Genomic DNA, 15,400 nt, shown 5'->3' with positions numbered 1-15,400 from the left:
CTGTAAGAAATCCGTAGTGTCGCGACAGAAGCTGGGGATCCCCTGTACAATAGGTTTCAAGATGCCTTCCACATAGCCAGAGAGATTCTCACATAGGGTCCCATTTCCCGACACGATGGGACGTCCCGGTGTGTTGGCTTTGTGTACCTTTGGAAGGCAGTAGAAGTCGCCTACACGAGAAGTACGTGGGATGAGGGCGCGTAGGGAGCCCTGAAGGACTGGATCCAAAGTCCTGATCAATGTGTTTAATTCTCGGATATGTTCTTTGGTCGGATCAGTTGGTAGTTGCCTGTAGTGTTCCTGGTTGTTCAGTTGTCGGTACACTTCCTTGCAGTAATCTGTTCTATTCTGAATGACAATGGCTCCTCCTTTATCTGCTGGTTTGATGACAATGTTGTGATTGGTTTTGAGAGCCTGGATGGCATTGCGTTGGGAACGGGTGATGTTTTGCTCTACCTTGTGGTTACGGCTGATGAATCTGGCATTTATGTATTTCCAGACACCCACACACACCCTTTTAGACACACAGACTCCCACACATACACCCCCTCACAGACTTAAGACACTTGCACTCACTACACACACACACACTTTCTCACACTCACAACCCCCACCCCAGACAGACACACACACAGACAGACAAAGACCCACATGCACACATATATATTGTGTGGGGTGATTTTTTTTGGTACAAAGTTACATTGCACTTTGCTCAAAAACCACATAGATTCATGTCGAACTCTGAGCTCAAAAACTGCATGAATTTATGTAAAACTCTGTTATTTCACTTTTTAGATTGGAATCAATCTAAACATCAGGTCATAGACAGAGAACACAGGGGGCTAACACCTTCAACACATTGTCTAGCTATCACCATTGTTAACAGCTAACCCGAGAATGCAACTTTAAAAAAATGGTTTTGTGATTTACACATGAAAGAAGTGAAACCATCACTGTATTCTAACAGATGAAAGGCTTAACAGACAATCAATTCTTCAATGTATAATTTCAGTTACATCACACTGCAAATTTTTGCTATAAATTCTGTGTTACGATCGAGCCCTCCACAATCACCTGATGAAGGAGCGTCGCTCCAAAAGCTAGTGTGCTTCCAATTAAACCTGTTGGTCTATAACCTGGTGTTGTGTGATTTTTAACTTTATTTACACAGAACTTGACACTGATCCAGCTCCCTTAGAGCCAACTCTCAGAGTGAGCAGAACTACTCACACTCCTGCTTATATCTGTCAGCCAGGGCTCCCCGATTGGGCCAGATTAATCGTCCCAATCAGGGAACTCCTATCCTATGAGGTCCACCCGGCTGACCACATTGCAATCAATACAGGGAGGAGGGTCAGTCAGGGAAGAAAGATGAAGAGGTGGGAAACAAGAGAGAAGAGGACAGCAGGGAAGGGGAGGGGAAAAGGAGGGGAGATGGGAGAAGGGGAGGAAAGGGGAAGAGGGGGAGAAAGGAGGGGAGAGAAGAAAAGGGGGAAAGAGAGGGGAAGGGTGAAGGGGAGTTGGAAAGGCTGTGAGAAGCTCTGGGAATGAGGAAGAAGGAGGTTGGAGGGAGTTGGGAGGGAAGGATGGAAGCTATGGGGAGATTTGACATCAGTTTAAAGTTTGCCCTTCTTTTACTCTTTCAGTTTTCTTGATCTCTTAGTTATTTGAGACACTCATGCACTTGAATTGACTGGAATCAGGAGAAACCAGTTCTGCGGGCAGTCGGGGTATACTGCAGGAAGCTCAGCTCTGTCCATGCGCAACCTGGAGAAGAGATGGGTAAGAACCAGGGTCAGAGGACCCATTATTGTTTCAGATATAAGGATGAATTTCAGGCAATTAGTGAGGGTTTTTGAAAGGGATTTTCTGTGGTTGTGGAAAATTTATTACATCATCAGGAAGTGTACAGAACATTGAGCTGCTCTTGGGATTTCATAATATGACACTGTCACTGTAGTTTCATGGCAATATTTACTCAATGCTGCGTGTCTGATTTTAATTCCTTAAAATAGCTGCTGTATACTCCAATTATTATTTTTAATGCAAGTGACCAATTTGCAAGGGGTCAGAGGTCTTACTGAGATCAGTTGCTGATTTGTATAACACAAATTGTCTTCAGCTCTGGATTTATTCTGTGCTACAAAACCCATCGGATAAAAGGAACAATGCTTTCCTGTGTGCCTCTGTGTCAGTTCCTGAATACACACGTTGGGTAAATAATATCCGTCTCAGAGCTCAATGTGGACATGTACAGCACACCCTCAGCGCTTCACCTGACTACATCCTGGAATGGGATTGAAACTAATTCAAAGACAAGATGGGGCTCCCCCACTGAGGCATCAGTGACACGTATTCATTGGGGAAATGGGTCAGATGCTGCACACTCACCTTCACACTGGTGGCTGCAGCTCCCAGTGGTTTACTTTTTATTTGTTCATTAAGTTGAGCATCATTGGCTAGATCGGCATTTATTGGCCAAACCTCATTAGCCAGGGAATGGTTAAGAATCAACCACACTTTTCTGGATCTGGAATCATAGAATCTCAACATAGAATCTCAGTGCATTGAGTCTGCACTGACCCTCTGAAATGCATCCCATTCAGACCCCCCCCCCTCCCCCCACCTTATTTACCATGGCTAATCCATCTAGACTGTATATCGCCCAGACTGAGTCACATGTAGCCAGACAAGGTCAGGACGACACTGTTATTTACCCTAAGGACATTAATTAAGTTTTACGACAACTGACAGTGGTTGTGTAATCTCTTCTTATTCTAGATTTTATTGAATTCAAAGTTTACCGTCTGCCTTGGTGGGATTCGAACCCAGCTCCCCAACACATTAACTTGGGGTTCTGGATGGCCAGGCCAAAGACATTACCGCAACATCACAGTCTCCCCATCGACACACATCCTCATCCCTCCCCAGTCACTGAACAACAAGGACTCTGACATGGCCTAGTCTCTGTCTTTCCTGTTTTGCAGGTAATCCACAAGAGGACCAGATGACAGTCACTGCCCCCAGTGAAATCCTGCTCCACGTCAAGGGTCAACTTACACGTATGAACAACACCGAACCAGGAGACAGTAAGGAGAGATCCACTTGAAGTCTATTCATTCCCAGAAAATCTGTGAATTGAATTTAGTAATATCTTGAATTTTAAAAAAAAGAAACAATTTGCACTTCCATAGCACCTCTCACATGCTCAGGACATCCCAACGCATTCAAGGGTAATGGAGTACATCTTGCAGTGTAGTCCCTGATGTAAGAAACATTCCAGCCACTCTGTGTACATTAAGCTTTCAAACAGCAAAGTGATCATTTATTCTCTTCACAGAATGTGGGTGTTGCTGGCATGACCACCTTTTGTTGCACGTCCCTAATTGCCCTTGAGCTGCCTGTCATGCTTAACCATATACAGTCATAGAGTCCGATAGCACGGAATCTGGCCCTTTGGCCCAAGCTGGAGGGCTTTTGCCCGAAATGTCGATTTTCCTGCTCCTTGGATGCTGCCTGACCTGCTGTGCTTTTCCAGCACCACTCTGATCTAAACCCAAGCTGGTCCATGCTGACTAAAATGTCCATCCACGCTAATCCCATTTCCCTGCACTTCGCCCATATCATTCTAAACCTTTCCTATCCATGGTTAAAAATCACACAACACCAGGTTATAGTCCAACAGGTTTAATTGGAGGCAAACTAGCTTTCGGAGCGTCGCTTCTTCATCAGGTGGTAGTGGAGGGCTCAATCCTAACACACAGAGTTTATAGCAAAACTTTACAGTGTGATGTAACTTAAATTATACATTGAAAAATTGATTGTCTGTTAAGCCTTTCATCTGTTAGAATACAGTGATAGTTTCACTTCTTTCATGTGTAAATCACAAAACCTTTTTTTTTAAAAGTTGCATTCTCGGGTTAGCTGTTAACAATGGTGATAGGTAGACAATATGTTGAAGGTGTTGGCCCCCTGTGTTCTCTGTCTATGCCATGATGTTTAGATTGATTCTAATCTAAAAAGTGAGATAACAGAGTTTTACATGAATGCATGCAGTTTTTGAGCAAAGTACAATGTAATCCTGCAAGTACAAATTCACCCCACAAAATATATGTGTGCATGTGGGTCTTTGTCTGTCTGTGTGTGTGTGTCTGTCTGGGTTGGGGGTTGAGAGTGTGAGAAAGTGTGTGTGTGTAGTGAGTGCAGAGTGTCTTAAGTCTGTGAGGGGGTGCATGTGTGAGTGTGGGAGTGTGTGTGTCTGTAAGGGTGTGTGTGGATGTCTGTGTGCGCATCTGTGTATATGTGTGTCCATGTGTATGTGTGTATACATATACGCACGTTTCCTATCCATGTATCTGTCCAAATACCTTTTAAATGTTGTTAATGTACTCACTTCAACCACTTCCACTGGCAGCGCATACCATCCTGTGTGTAAAGAAGTTGCCCCTCAGGTTCCCTTTTATTCTTTCCCCTCTAACCTTAAACTGATGCCCTCTAGTCCTTGATTCCCTGACCCTGGTTAAAAGACTGGGTGCCTTCACCCTATCCATGCCTCTCATAACCATATACACCTCAGTAAGATCCCCCCTTAGTCTCCTATGCTCCAAAGAAAAAAGTCCTAGCTTGTCCAGTCTCCCCTTTAATTCAGACCATTGAGTCCTGGCAACATCCTTGTAAAAATCAGAGAGCAATTAAGAGTCAAGCACACTCCTGTTGGTTTGGAGTCACATGTAGGCCAGATTTGGAAAGAGAAAGTGAGGACTGCAGATGCTGGAGATCAGAGTCAAAACGTGTGGTGCTGGACCAGGGAGCATCCGAGGAGCAGGAGAGTCAACATAAGCTCTTCATCAGGTCTGGACAGCAGATTTGCTTTCTTAAGGAGCATTAATGAACCAAATGTTTTTGTACATTCAGTCATAGTTGTTATGGTTACCATCACGGTAACTAGCTTTATACTCAAGACTGATCAATTTCATTGAAGTTCCATTAATTGCTGTGATGGGTTTCAAACCCATCTTCCTGCAAACTAATCAGCCTGAGCCTGTCCACAGAAGGGAAATTGTATTATGTCCTTTAAAATAGTCCCATCGAATCTGATATGAGATGGCAGACAGATGGTGCCTCTGACTGTGCGGCACTCACTCAATGCTGCTCCAGGAGGGTTGATCAGAATTATTTGGTCACATCTGAATAGGCTATGGCTATTTTCCCTGGAGCATCGGAGGCTGAGGGGTGATGTTATAAAATCATGGATAGGGTGAATAGACAAGGTTTTTTCCCTGGGATGGGGAAGTCCAGAACTAAAGGGCATAGGTTTAAGGTGAGATAGGAAAGATTTAAAAGGGAGCTAAAGGACAACATTTTCACACAGAGGGTGGTGCATGTGTGGAATGGGCTGCCAGAGGAAGTGGTGGAGGTCGGTACAATTACAACAGTTAAAAGGCATATAGATGGGTATATGAATAGGAAAGGTTTAGAGGGATATGGGCCAAATGCTGACAAATGGAACTAGATTAGGTTAGGATATCTGGTCAGCATGGATGAGTTGGACCAAAGGATGTGTTGCCATGCTGTACAGTAACTATAAGTGTTGGACTTGACCTTCCATGTCAGACACTCGTATACTGGTCCCAATGAGGTGACAGTGAACAACTTTAGGAAAACGGGGGAGAAAATTACATTAACTAAAAACTGGAAATAAGTTTGGATTCTTGAGATAGAGGTTGAGTGGTATCCCCGTAGGAAATAAGTTGTCTGCAAGTAGGTAACTTCAATGGACTTTCTGTGTCACACTCAGGGTCTAAGACCGTCCCTACAATAGATCCCATGGTTCTTACAGGGTCTGCTGTACTTGGTCAGACACAGCATTGGCAGTGTGGAGCATAAACAGCTAAAGATGTGCCTGTGATTTCCGCCCTGGTCACATCACCTCCAATGTGTCATTAAAAGGGAAGCTCATCACAGTCACATTCACACAAGAGATGGTTCTGGGGTTGGTAAGGAAACCTGAAATATATTACATTAGGAATTAAATAGAATTCATTCATGCAGAGAGATCTCGTGAACATTAATCCAATTCAGGAGAATCTTCTTACCCTGAGGGTGTTTAGATGGTGGAACTCACTACCTCATGAAATAAGTAATGCAGTTGTAACTAAGAGAATACTTGATAAACATTTGAGAAAAAGGAATAGAAGAATATTGTGATAGGGCGTGACAGAGAGGGAATGGGAGAAACCTTATGTTGAAGCTGAACACCAGCATGGACTGATGCTTGTTTTTCTCTTCTGCATATTTCAATTTTCAGTCAGAGATGAAAAACACTTCAAATTAAATCAGTTGTGAAGGCAGCAATGAGAAATGTGAAGTGTTGGGAATTCACTTGATGCATGCTGACCTCATTTCTCTCCATTTCTAGGTGACAGTGTAAATGTTCGAGCGGTTATCATTGCTGTGTGCTTGCTGATCCTGGCTGGAATCTTGTTGACCATGATCTTAGTCCAGTACTACAGACACGGGCGCTGCTTTCAAAGTAGGTGCAGAAAATGTCTCACTAATTGGAAGGATCACTAACCCTACAACTGGATCACAAAATGTAATTTAGGATTAGTGGACAAGGTTGAAGTTCAGAGTGAAAAGAAAAAATGCTGGAAATCACAATGGTCAGGCAGCATTAGATTAAATTCCCTACAGTGTGGAAACAGGCCCTTCGGCCCAACAAGTCCACGTTGACCCTCTGAAAAGTAACCCACCCAGACCCTTTCCCCTACCCTATATTTACCCCTGACTAATGCACCTAACACTACAGGCAATTTTGCAGGGCCAATTCACCTGATCTGCATATCTTTGGATTGTGGGAGGAAATCCATGCAGACACAGGGAGAATATGCAAACTCTACACAGACAGTCACCCGAGGGTAGAATTGAACCAGTGATCCTTGCATTGTGAGGCAGTAGTGCTAACCACTGAGCCATCATGCTGTGTGTCCACAAAGAGAGATCAAGCTAACATTTCAAATCTGGATTAGTCTTCTTCAGAGCTGATCGCAACTCAAGACTTTAGCTTGCTCTCTGTTCATGGGTGCTGCCTGACCCATTGTGATCTCCAGTACTTTTTTGTTTTCAGTACAAATTCCAGCATCCGCAATAATTTATTCCTACTTTGAAATTCAAAGGTTGCTCAGTAAAACCACTAAATCCAATTCCTAACTCTATTAACCAGAAAATCTAATCTAAACCCAACCCCCTCCATTAAACATAGTCCCAAGAATTAAACATAACAGTAATGCTTAGGGCTTGGTTTTAAGATATCATATTTGGATTTGGGGATTAGCGTTAAAACCACTGCCTTTTAGATTGACCAGCAACAAGATTACCTTTAATAATTCATTTCCTATGAGTGACTGGACAATATTGTAACTGCACTATGGGAGGGATCCCAATAAAATTATAGGATAACCACAGGGAATCTGACAGTGAATCAAAAATATCCAGAGAAACCTGGAGAGGTTCAATCCTAGATTGGGATTGATTTTGTTGAGCTGGTGCATTTAGCTTCACAGTGTCAGGGAACTGCACAGAGGGAAGTCCCATACCTCTGAAGCTCTCTGTTTGAAGGTGTAGATGGATGAAAGACAAGGATAGAGTCACACTCAGTGGCGGCATGCTCAGGGTTAAAGCACACACGGATCTTTGAGGTTATAAAGCATCAGAACTACAGGAGAGATGGGGAAAGACTGAAAGAAATTGATCAAAATCATTGTGAGAGAATATGTGCATGTGAGGGGTCACGTGTGTGAGGGTGTAGGGTATGTGATTGAGAGAGGTGTATGTCTTTGTGGGGAGCGATGGGTGAGTGAGGGGGTGGTCAGTGAGTTTGTGTGTGTGTGTATGTGTGAGAGGTATGTGTGTAAGGTGTGCGTTTGAGTGAGGGGTGAGTACTTGTGTGGGATGTGTGTGCACATGTGTGCAAGCATGCACATATGGGGAGTAAGTGTGCATGGGTGCGTGTGTGTGTGTCTGTAGGCTCTCGTGCACGCACATGTGGGGAGTAAGGTCTAAACTGTGTGTGAGGTGTAAGTGTGTGTATGTGAGAGAGTGTGTGTGTGTCTAATCTGTGTGTCCATGTGAGGGGTGTGTGTGTGTGTGTGTGTGTGTACATGTAAGTAAGTGTGTGTGTGTACATGTGAGGGGTAAGTTTGTGATCTGTGTGTATGTGTGAAGGGTAAGTGTGTTTATACGTATGAGGGGTAAGTGTGTGTGTGTGTGTGTGTGTGAGAGTTAAGTGTGTGTGTGTAAGCATTATGCCCTCTCTGTAGTCTAAAGACTCTCTTATTGCTTCAATGAGCTGAGTTGCTGATACTGCTTCTTTTTGCCTTTTACAGAACCCAAACTGTTCTTCAGCCAAAATGTTCTCAGGTATAGTTGACAATCTTCACTGGAACATCACTTTGGACGGTTTAGAAGTTTGCTCACTGGCTGCTCTGTTCATCAAGATATCAACTTTACTGTGTCATACAGAGCAGGAATGTGTGGTTATAATGTAGCAAAAACAGATTGAGAGGCTGGATCTCTGCCTTCTCAAGAAGAGGAGGCTGAGAGGCGACCTAATTGAGATGATTAAAATGATGGCACAATGGCTCAGTGGTTAACACTGCTGCCTCAGCACCAGGGACTTGGGTTTGATTCAAGCCTCGGCCGATTATCTGTGTAGAGATACATTCTCCCCGTGTCTGCATAGGCTTTCTCCAGGTGCTCCGGTTTCCTCCCACAGTCGAATGATGTGCAGGTTAGGTGGATTGGCCATGCTAAATTGCAAACGGTGTCCAGGAATGTGTAGATTAGGTGGATTAGCCTTGGGAAATGCAGGGTTACAGGGATAGGAGGGATGCTCCTTGGAGGGTCAGTGCAGACTTGATGGGCCAAATTGCCTCTTTCTTCACTGCATGGATTCTATTAAATGTTTGATTGAATAGACGCAGAGAGATTGGTTTCCTTTCGTGGGTAAAAGACATCAATATAAGGTAGTTCCCAAGAAATGTAAATGGGAATTCAAAAGAAACTACTTCACTCTCAGAGAGTGGTGAGAATGTGATTGGCCAAAGTGAATGATGTCAATGAATTTAAGAAGAAATGAGGCAAGCTGATAGGGAGAAGGGATTGGAGTGAATAGTGGGAAATTTAGATGAGGAAAGGTGGGAGGAGTCTCTAGTGGGCAACCCAGCATGGACTGGTCGGGTCGAATGGCCTGATTCTGTGTCATACATTCTGAGTAATCCTCAGAAGCTGCAGCTATGAACCATTTTAGTGAGGTTTCTGGGGGCAGCAGTGGTCAGGGATGTAGAGGGGCTCAGATGGATGATGGATAGAGGTATGGACAGACAGTGTGTGTGTAGAGGGTTTACACGTCCCGAGCTGCTTGTGGGCTGGAGAGTTGGTAAAATCTACCCAGGAGTCCTGCTCCTTTTGAACCTTGTACTGACATTGGTCAAGGATCTAGTGTGAGATCCTTGAAGTCAGATAAATTCTGCTGACACTCAAAATCCAGCTATCTGAGTCTCCAACATTCAAAACTAGACATTGTATAATCAGATATGCAGCAGCAAGTTGACAGTGTGTCATCAAATGTCCCGAATATAACTCTGCTTCTACACCAGATCTATGTGTTCATAGTAAGAAATAAGTATTGAGATTTTGGTTAAAAATGGTGTGCAGTCAGTCAGAATTAAATTGCTGCATGCAAAGTCACTGTGCCAATTAGAAAATGCTCAGAAATTTCCGGCTGCAATTCAGAAAACATCTGACATTTTCCTGAAAAGGCTGTTTGCTTATTTGTCACCTCAAAATGTTAAGTCTGGCTCATGTATACACGGTGATGTCTGGAGTGTAATGTCTGGCTCATGTGTGTACACGGTGATGTCTGGAGTGTAATGTCTGGCTCATGTGTGTAAACAGTGATGTCTGGAGTGTAATGTCTGGCTCATGTGTGTACACGGTGATGTCTGGAGTGTAATGTCTGGCTCATGTGTGTACACAGTGATGTCTGGAGTGTAATGTCTGGCTCATGTGTGTACACGGTGATGTTTGGAGTGTAATGCCTGGCTCATGTGTGTACACGGTGATGTCTGGAGTGTAATGTCTGGCTCATGTGTGTACACGGTGATGTTTGGAGTGTAATGTCTGGCTCATGTGTGTACACGATGATGTCTGGAGTGTAATGTCTGGCTCATGTGTGTAAACAATGATATCTGGAATGTAATGTCTGGCTCATGTGTGTACACGGTGATGTCTGGAGTGTAATGTCTGGCTCATGTGTGTACACGGTGATGTCTGGAGTGTAATGTCTGGCTCATGTGTGTAAACAATGATGTCTGGAGTGTAATGGCTGGCTCATGTGTGTACACGGTGATGTTTGGAGTGTAATGTCTGGCTCATGTGTGTACATGATGATGTCTGGCTCATGTGTGTACACGGTGATGTCTGGAGTGTAATGTCTGGCTCATGTGTGTAAACAGTGATGTCTGGAGTGTAATGTCTGGCTCATGTGTGTACACGGTGATGTCTGGAGTGTAATGTCTGGCTCATGTGAGTATACGGTGATGTCTGGAGTGTAATGTCTGGCTCATGTGTGTACACGGTGATGTCTGGAGTGTAATGTCTGGCTCATGTGTGTGCACGATGATGTCTGGAGTGTAATGTCTGGCTCATGTGTAAACAATGATGTCTGAAGTGTAATGTCTGGCTCATGTGTGTACATGGTGATGTCTGGAGTGTAATGTCTGGCTCATGTGTAAACAATGATGTCTGAAGTGTAATGTCTGGCTCATGTGTGTAAACAGTGATGTTTGGAGTGTAATGTCTGGCTCATGTGTGTACACGGTGATGTCTGGAGTGTAATGTCTGGCTCATGTGTGTGTACGATGATGTCTGGAGTGTAATGTCTGGCTCATGTGTGTACACGGTGATGTCTGGAGTGTAATGTCTGGCTCATGGGTGTACACGGTGATGTCTGGAGTGTAATGTCTGGCTCATGTGTAAACAATGATGTCTGAAGTGTAATGTCTGGCTCATGTGAGTATACGGTGATGTCTGGAGTGTAATGTCTGGCTCATGTGAGTATACGGTGATGTCTGGAGTGTAATGTCTGGCTCATGTGTGTGCACGATGATGTCTGGAGTGTAATGTCTGGCTCATGTGTAAACAATGATGTCTGAAGTGTAATGTCTGGCTCATGTGTGTGCACAATGATGTCTGGAGTGTAATGTCTGGCTCATGTGTATACACGGTGATGTCAATGACAAAAGAGTCTGTGGAGCAGGACAGAGTAGTGTCTTTACCACTGGACTAGAAGTTCAGGGTTTGTGTTCCAAATCAGGACTTGTTGGCCATGGAAGGGATGATTGAGAGCCTAAAAACACTTGCAATGAGCCTGATGGCAGGCGGTAGGTAAGTCGGGAACAGTTTCCTGGCCAGCATCCTGCAGAAGGTAATGGCAAACTATCACTGTACTTTGGTCATGAGGGTGATCCAATCAACTGGAAGGCCTTAGCCTCACCCTTGGAAATGAGAACAGGAGGTTTGATACAAGACGGGATATTGATCAATATTCTGCAGCTGTGTCATCAGGAAATGGTCCATTATAAAGTAGACCAGATATTTTAACAATGTACCAAGCTCCAAAGGTAGGTAATTCCCCGGGTTAGGGCTCAGGTTCTCTGATATCAGGCAGTATACTTTATGGTACTGTGCAATGAGTGGTTACTGAAGCTGGAAATTATCCATTGAGTTCTAACAAAGAACAACAGCAGACCATTCAGCCCTTCGAATTTGCTCTGCTATTCAATAGGGTCATGGCTGATCTGATTTTAACCTCAACTTTTATATATCACGGATAATCTTCATCCCCTTAGTCACGGGAGTCGGTCTACTCTTCCTTAAAAATATTTAAAGATTCCACAGCTTTTTGAGGTAGGGAATTCCAAAGATTCCCAACCCTCTGAGAGAAAAAAATCATTTTGTCATCTTTGTCTTAAATGGGTACTCCCTTATGTTTAAACTATTACTCGTAGTTCCACATTGTCCCACAAGAAGAACCATCCTTTCAACATCTACTTGGTCAAGTCCCCTCAGCATCTTGTATATTTTAAGTACCTCTGACTCTTCTAATCTCCACAGGCTTAGTCTGTCTGGCCTTTCTTCATAAGGCAATCCAGCTATTAGTCTGGGAAACCTCCTCTGAACTGCTTGCTGGAGGGGACCTTGTTCGGTGAGGACAGGGTCAAGCCTCATTGAGTCCTCTTCCCATCCCCTTGCTGAAGAGCCTCAGTGAGATCCCGCACTGAGATGGGCACTGGGTCGAGGTGGTGGCAAATCTCCTAGTGTGCACGTGACCAAACTCTAGCAAGGCACAGAGCAGCTGGAGGGTTCCTGGGTATTTGGAGGATGGTGGGGTGCTGATGGTGATTTGTGATGAGTGGTAAACAGACAGATGGTCAGCGGGCTAGTCACACAGATATGGAGATGACGGGGGTGAAAGTGGTGCAGGAATGTATCAGATCTCAACTCCTGGATCCTTCTGCAGAGACTTGAAATCTATCCAGTTGGAGTTTGATCCACCATTTTCCATCAGTGGGATGATGAAGACTGGAGGAAATCTAAGCTCAAACCAGGAGTTCCAGTATCAGAACATGAGGACTCGAGATGAGGATTTGTACCCTGTTGTTGATGAACAACATTAAAGAGGCTGTGAAAGAGATATGACCTCATCATCGTCAGGGACTTTTGTGACGAAACAAAGTAAAAGCTTGCACTTATTGCTTTTTCTTTGGTGCTGGGCTATGGTATTGGGGAAGTAAACTTACTGATTGTTCTCAGGGAAATCTGAGCTTTTGTTACTTGAGATTTGTTTAGCAGTAGACTGGGTGCAGATACATCTGGTCCAAACCAAATGTGCAATAACCCAATAATAAGATCATCGTGAGAGACAAGTGGAAATGACTCAGCTAACTACAGAAGAACTCTTTTGTATTCCATTTGAATTTATTTAGTGCCTTGTGCAACCTCTCGATGTCACAGAGCATGTTACAGCCAAAGATGTGGCTTTTTTCAAAGGGTACTCACTGTTGAAATGTTAAAAAAAAAACCCTGCAGTCAATTCACACACAGGAAAATCCCAGAAAAATTGATGAGTTAATAGTCAGATTTTTTGATTTCATGACATTTGTTGACTCATGACCTTAAGACATCCCAAAGTGTTTCATTGCAGTCAATGACATACGGATTGAGCTGTGGTCACTATTGCAGGAAACATGCAGCAACTGACACACAGCACAAACAGCCAGAAATATTGACCAAGTATTCCAATTTTGAAAATCACTTTGATTGAGATATAAATATTGATAAAGACACCATGGAGAATTCACCTGCTCTTCTCTGAAATAATAAGCCCAGAAGTCTTTTAAAGAGTGCAACTTAAGAAGTGCTTGATGGAGACAATGTAGATGAAGCTTAACTCTGTATCTAATCCTGTGCTGACTCTGTCCTGGGAGTGTTTGATGGGGACAATGTAAAGGGAGCTTTACTCTGATTCTAACCCCTTGCTGTCCTGGTCTTGGGAGTGTTTAATGATAATAGTTAGAAGGAGTTTTACTCTGTATTTAACCATGTACTGTCCCTTTCCTGGGGATTTTTGATGGGAAGAGTGTAGAGAGCGCTTCTCTCTGTATCTAGCCCCATGCTGTCCCTGTTCTGGGAGTGTTTGATGCTCTTAATGGTTGTTTGAGTGGTAAAGTAGTCCTCTCCAGACATTGATGGCCTTACCTTTTGCAGTTGAACAAAAGAACCCATTACATTTTAAGAAGTTCTGTAATACTATTGCTTTTTTCTTTAGTTATTGCAATGCTGTGAAGAGTCCAAGACTCATTTCTTGTATTGATCAGTTTTCATGTACATTATAAAATTAAAATGCAAACTCACTTGAACCTGTGCAGGCGAATGAATATGAAAGTGTGTAAATAATAAGGCTAGCGGACAAGGACTAAAGATCTAACAACACCATAACTGGCATGAAAGGCGAGGCCAATAGAGAATGGAAGTGCAGCCTAAACGATGAAGGACAGGAATTACTCTTTCTCTCACTGGGAGATAGATTTTAGAGACAGTGAAGATACAGAATCTAGAATTGGAAAAGAAAAGTCCCTAAGTCTCATTGGTTTTAAGAACTGCAGCCAATTTTGCCTCAGTAATGATTTGTTGTTGGGGCAGCCCTGGATTTCTCAAATACTGGGATCTTTCTCCATCTCAAATGAGTGAAGTTTTGATTCAATAAATGTTGCTACATAAAATATAACTCTGGCAGATAAATCCTAGAGTTGGTGAAAATGTGCCTCTTTATGAAGCACGGAGACTTACTCCTAACTTAATGGCAAAATCCATGAGGTGAGGAGCCATTGGATCACTTACTACCCAGAAAGCAGCCATTTGGCCCAACACCCAGTTCAGCTCCCCATCGCACAATCTAAATCAGTAATATTCTCCTGCTCAAACAACTAAAATCCTGGAAGTTTATTTTCCTCATGTTTTCATACAATCCACTTTAGAGATTATTGATCGTCTGCACATCCATCATTCTCCTGGGTAATGAGCTTTGGGTCATCACCACTCCATTGTAAAAATATTTTTCCTCACATCTCTCTTGGTCTCATGTCTAGTTCTTAAACCTGTGATCCTTAATCCTGGTCCTGTCAGCTACAGGTACATTTCTTTTGCCTACCTATTTAAACCTGGCATAATACAGGTACATTTCTTTTGCCTACCTATTTAAACCTGACACGGGTAGACAGTGTGGTGCTGGAAAAGCACAGCAGGTCAGGCAGCATCTGAGGAGAAGGAAAATAGACGTTTTAGCAAAATGCTTTTGCCCAAAATGTCAATTTTCCTGCTCCTCAGATGCTGCCTGAACTGCTTTGCTTTTCCAGTACCACACTCTCGAATATTGCATGCAATTCTGGTCTCCTTCCTATCGGAAAGATGTTGTGAAACTTGAAAGGGTTCAGAAAAGATTTACAAGGATGTTGCCAGGGTTGGAGCGTTTGAGCTACACGGAGAGGCTGAATAGATTGGGGCTGTTTTTTCTGGAACGTCGGAGACTGAGGAGTGACCTTATAGAGGTTTATAAAATCATGAGGGGAAGGATAGGGTAAATAGACAAGGTATTTTCCCTGGGATGGGGGGAGTCCAGAACTAGAGGGCATAGGTTTAGGGTGACAGGGGAAAAATTTAAAAAGGACCTAAGGGGCAACATTTTCACACAGAGGGTGGTGTGTGCATGGAATGAGCTGCCAGAGGAAGTGGTGGAGGCTGATACAATTGCAACATTTAAAAGGCATCTGGATGGGCATAT

General features: G+C 43.5%; 1 protein-coding gene across 1 annotated transcript; it reads left to right on the top strand.

Annotated features, from left to right (window-relative positions):
* The first annotated feature begins 1,646 nt into the window (after positions 1-1,646).
* Positions 1,647-13,979, top strand: LOC122540507 (uncharacterized). The gene is made up of 5 exons (XM_043676370.2): positions 1,647-1,782; positions 2,988-3,089; positions 6,419-6,532; positions 8,385-8,418; positions 12,581-13,979. The coding sequence occupies exons 1-5, from the start codon at positions 1,779-1,781 to the stop codon at positions 12,735-12,737; spliced, it is 411 nt and encodes a 136-aa protein (XP_043532305.1). The 5' UTR covers positions 1,647-1,778; the 3' UTR covers positions 12,738-13,979.
* The last annotated feature ends 1,421 nt before the right edge of the window (positions 13,980-15,400 follow it).

Source organism: Chiloscyllium plagiosum, unplaced genomic scaffold (genome assembly GCF_037043375.1).
Source record: "Chiloscyllium plagiosum isolate Xiang-an unplaced genomic scaffold, Cpla_swu_hap1 HiC_scaffold_29, whole genome shotgun sequence".
NCBI classification, from domain to species: domain Eukaryota; kingdom Metazoa; phylum Chordata; class Chondrichthyes; order Orectolobiformes; family Hemiscylliidae; genus Chiloscyllium; species Chiloscyllium plagiosum.
The sequence above is the reverse complement of the archived record's forward strand: the minus strand, read 5'-3'. Positions and strand labels throughout refer to the sequence as shown.

Coding starts and splice junctions, on each gene's coding strand:
- LOC122540507 (XM_043676370.2), top strand. Junction 6,533..8,384: donor ACACGGGCGCTGCTTTCAAA/GTAGGTGCAGAA, acceptor TGCCTTTTACAG/AACCCAAACTGTTCTTCAGC. Junction 8,419..12,580: donor TTCAGCCAAAATGTTCTCAG/GTATAGTTGACA, acceptor ATCCTTCTGCAG/AGACTTGAAATCTATCCAGT.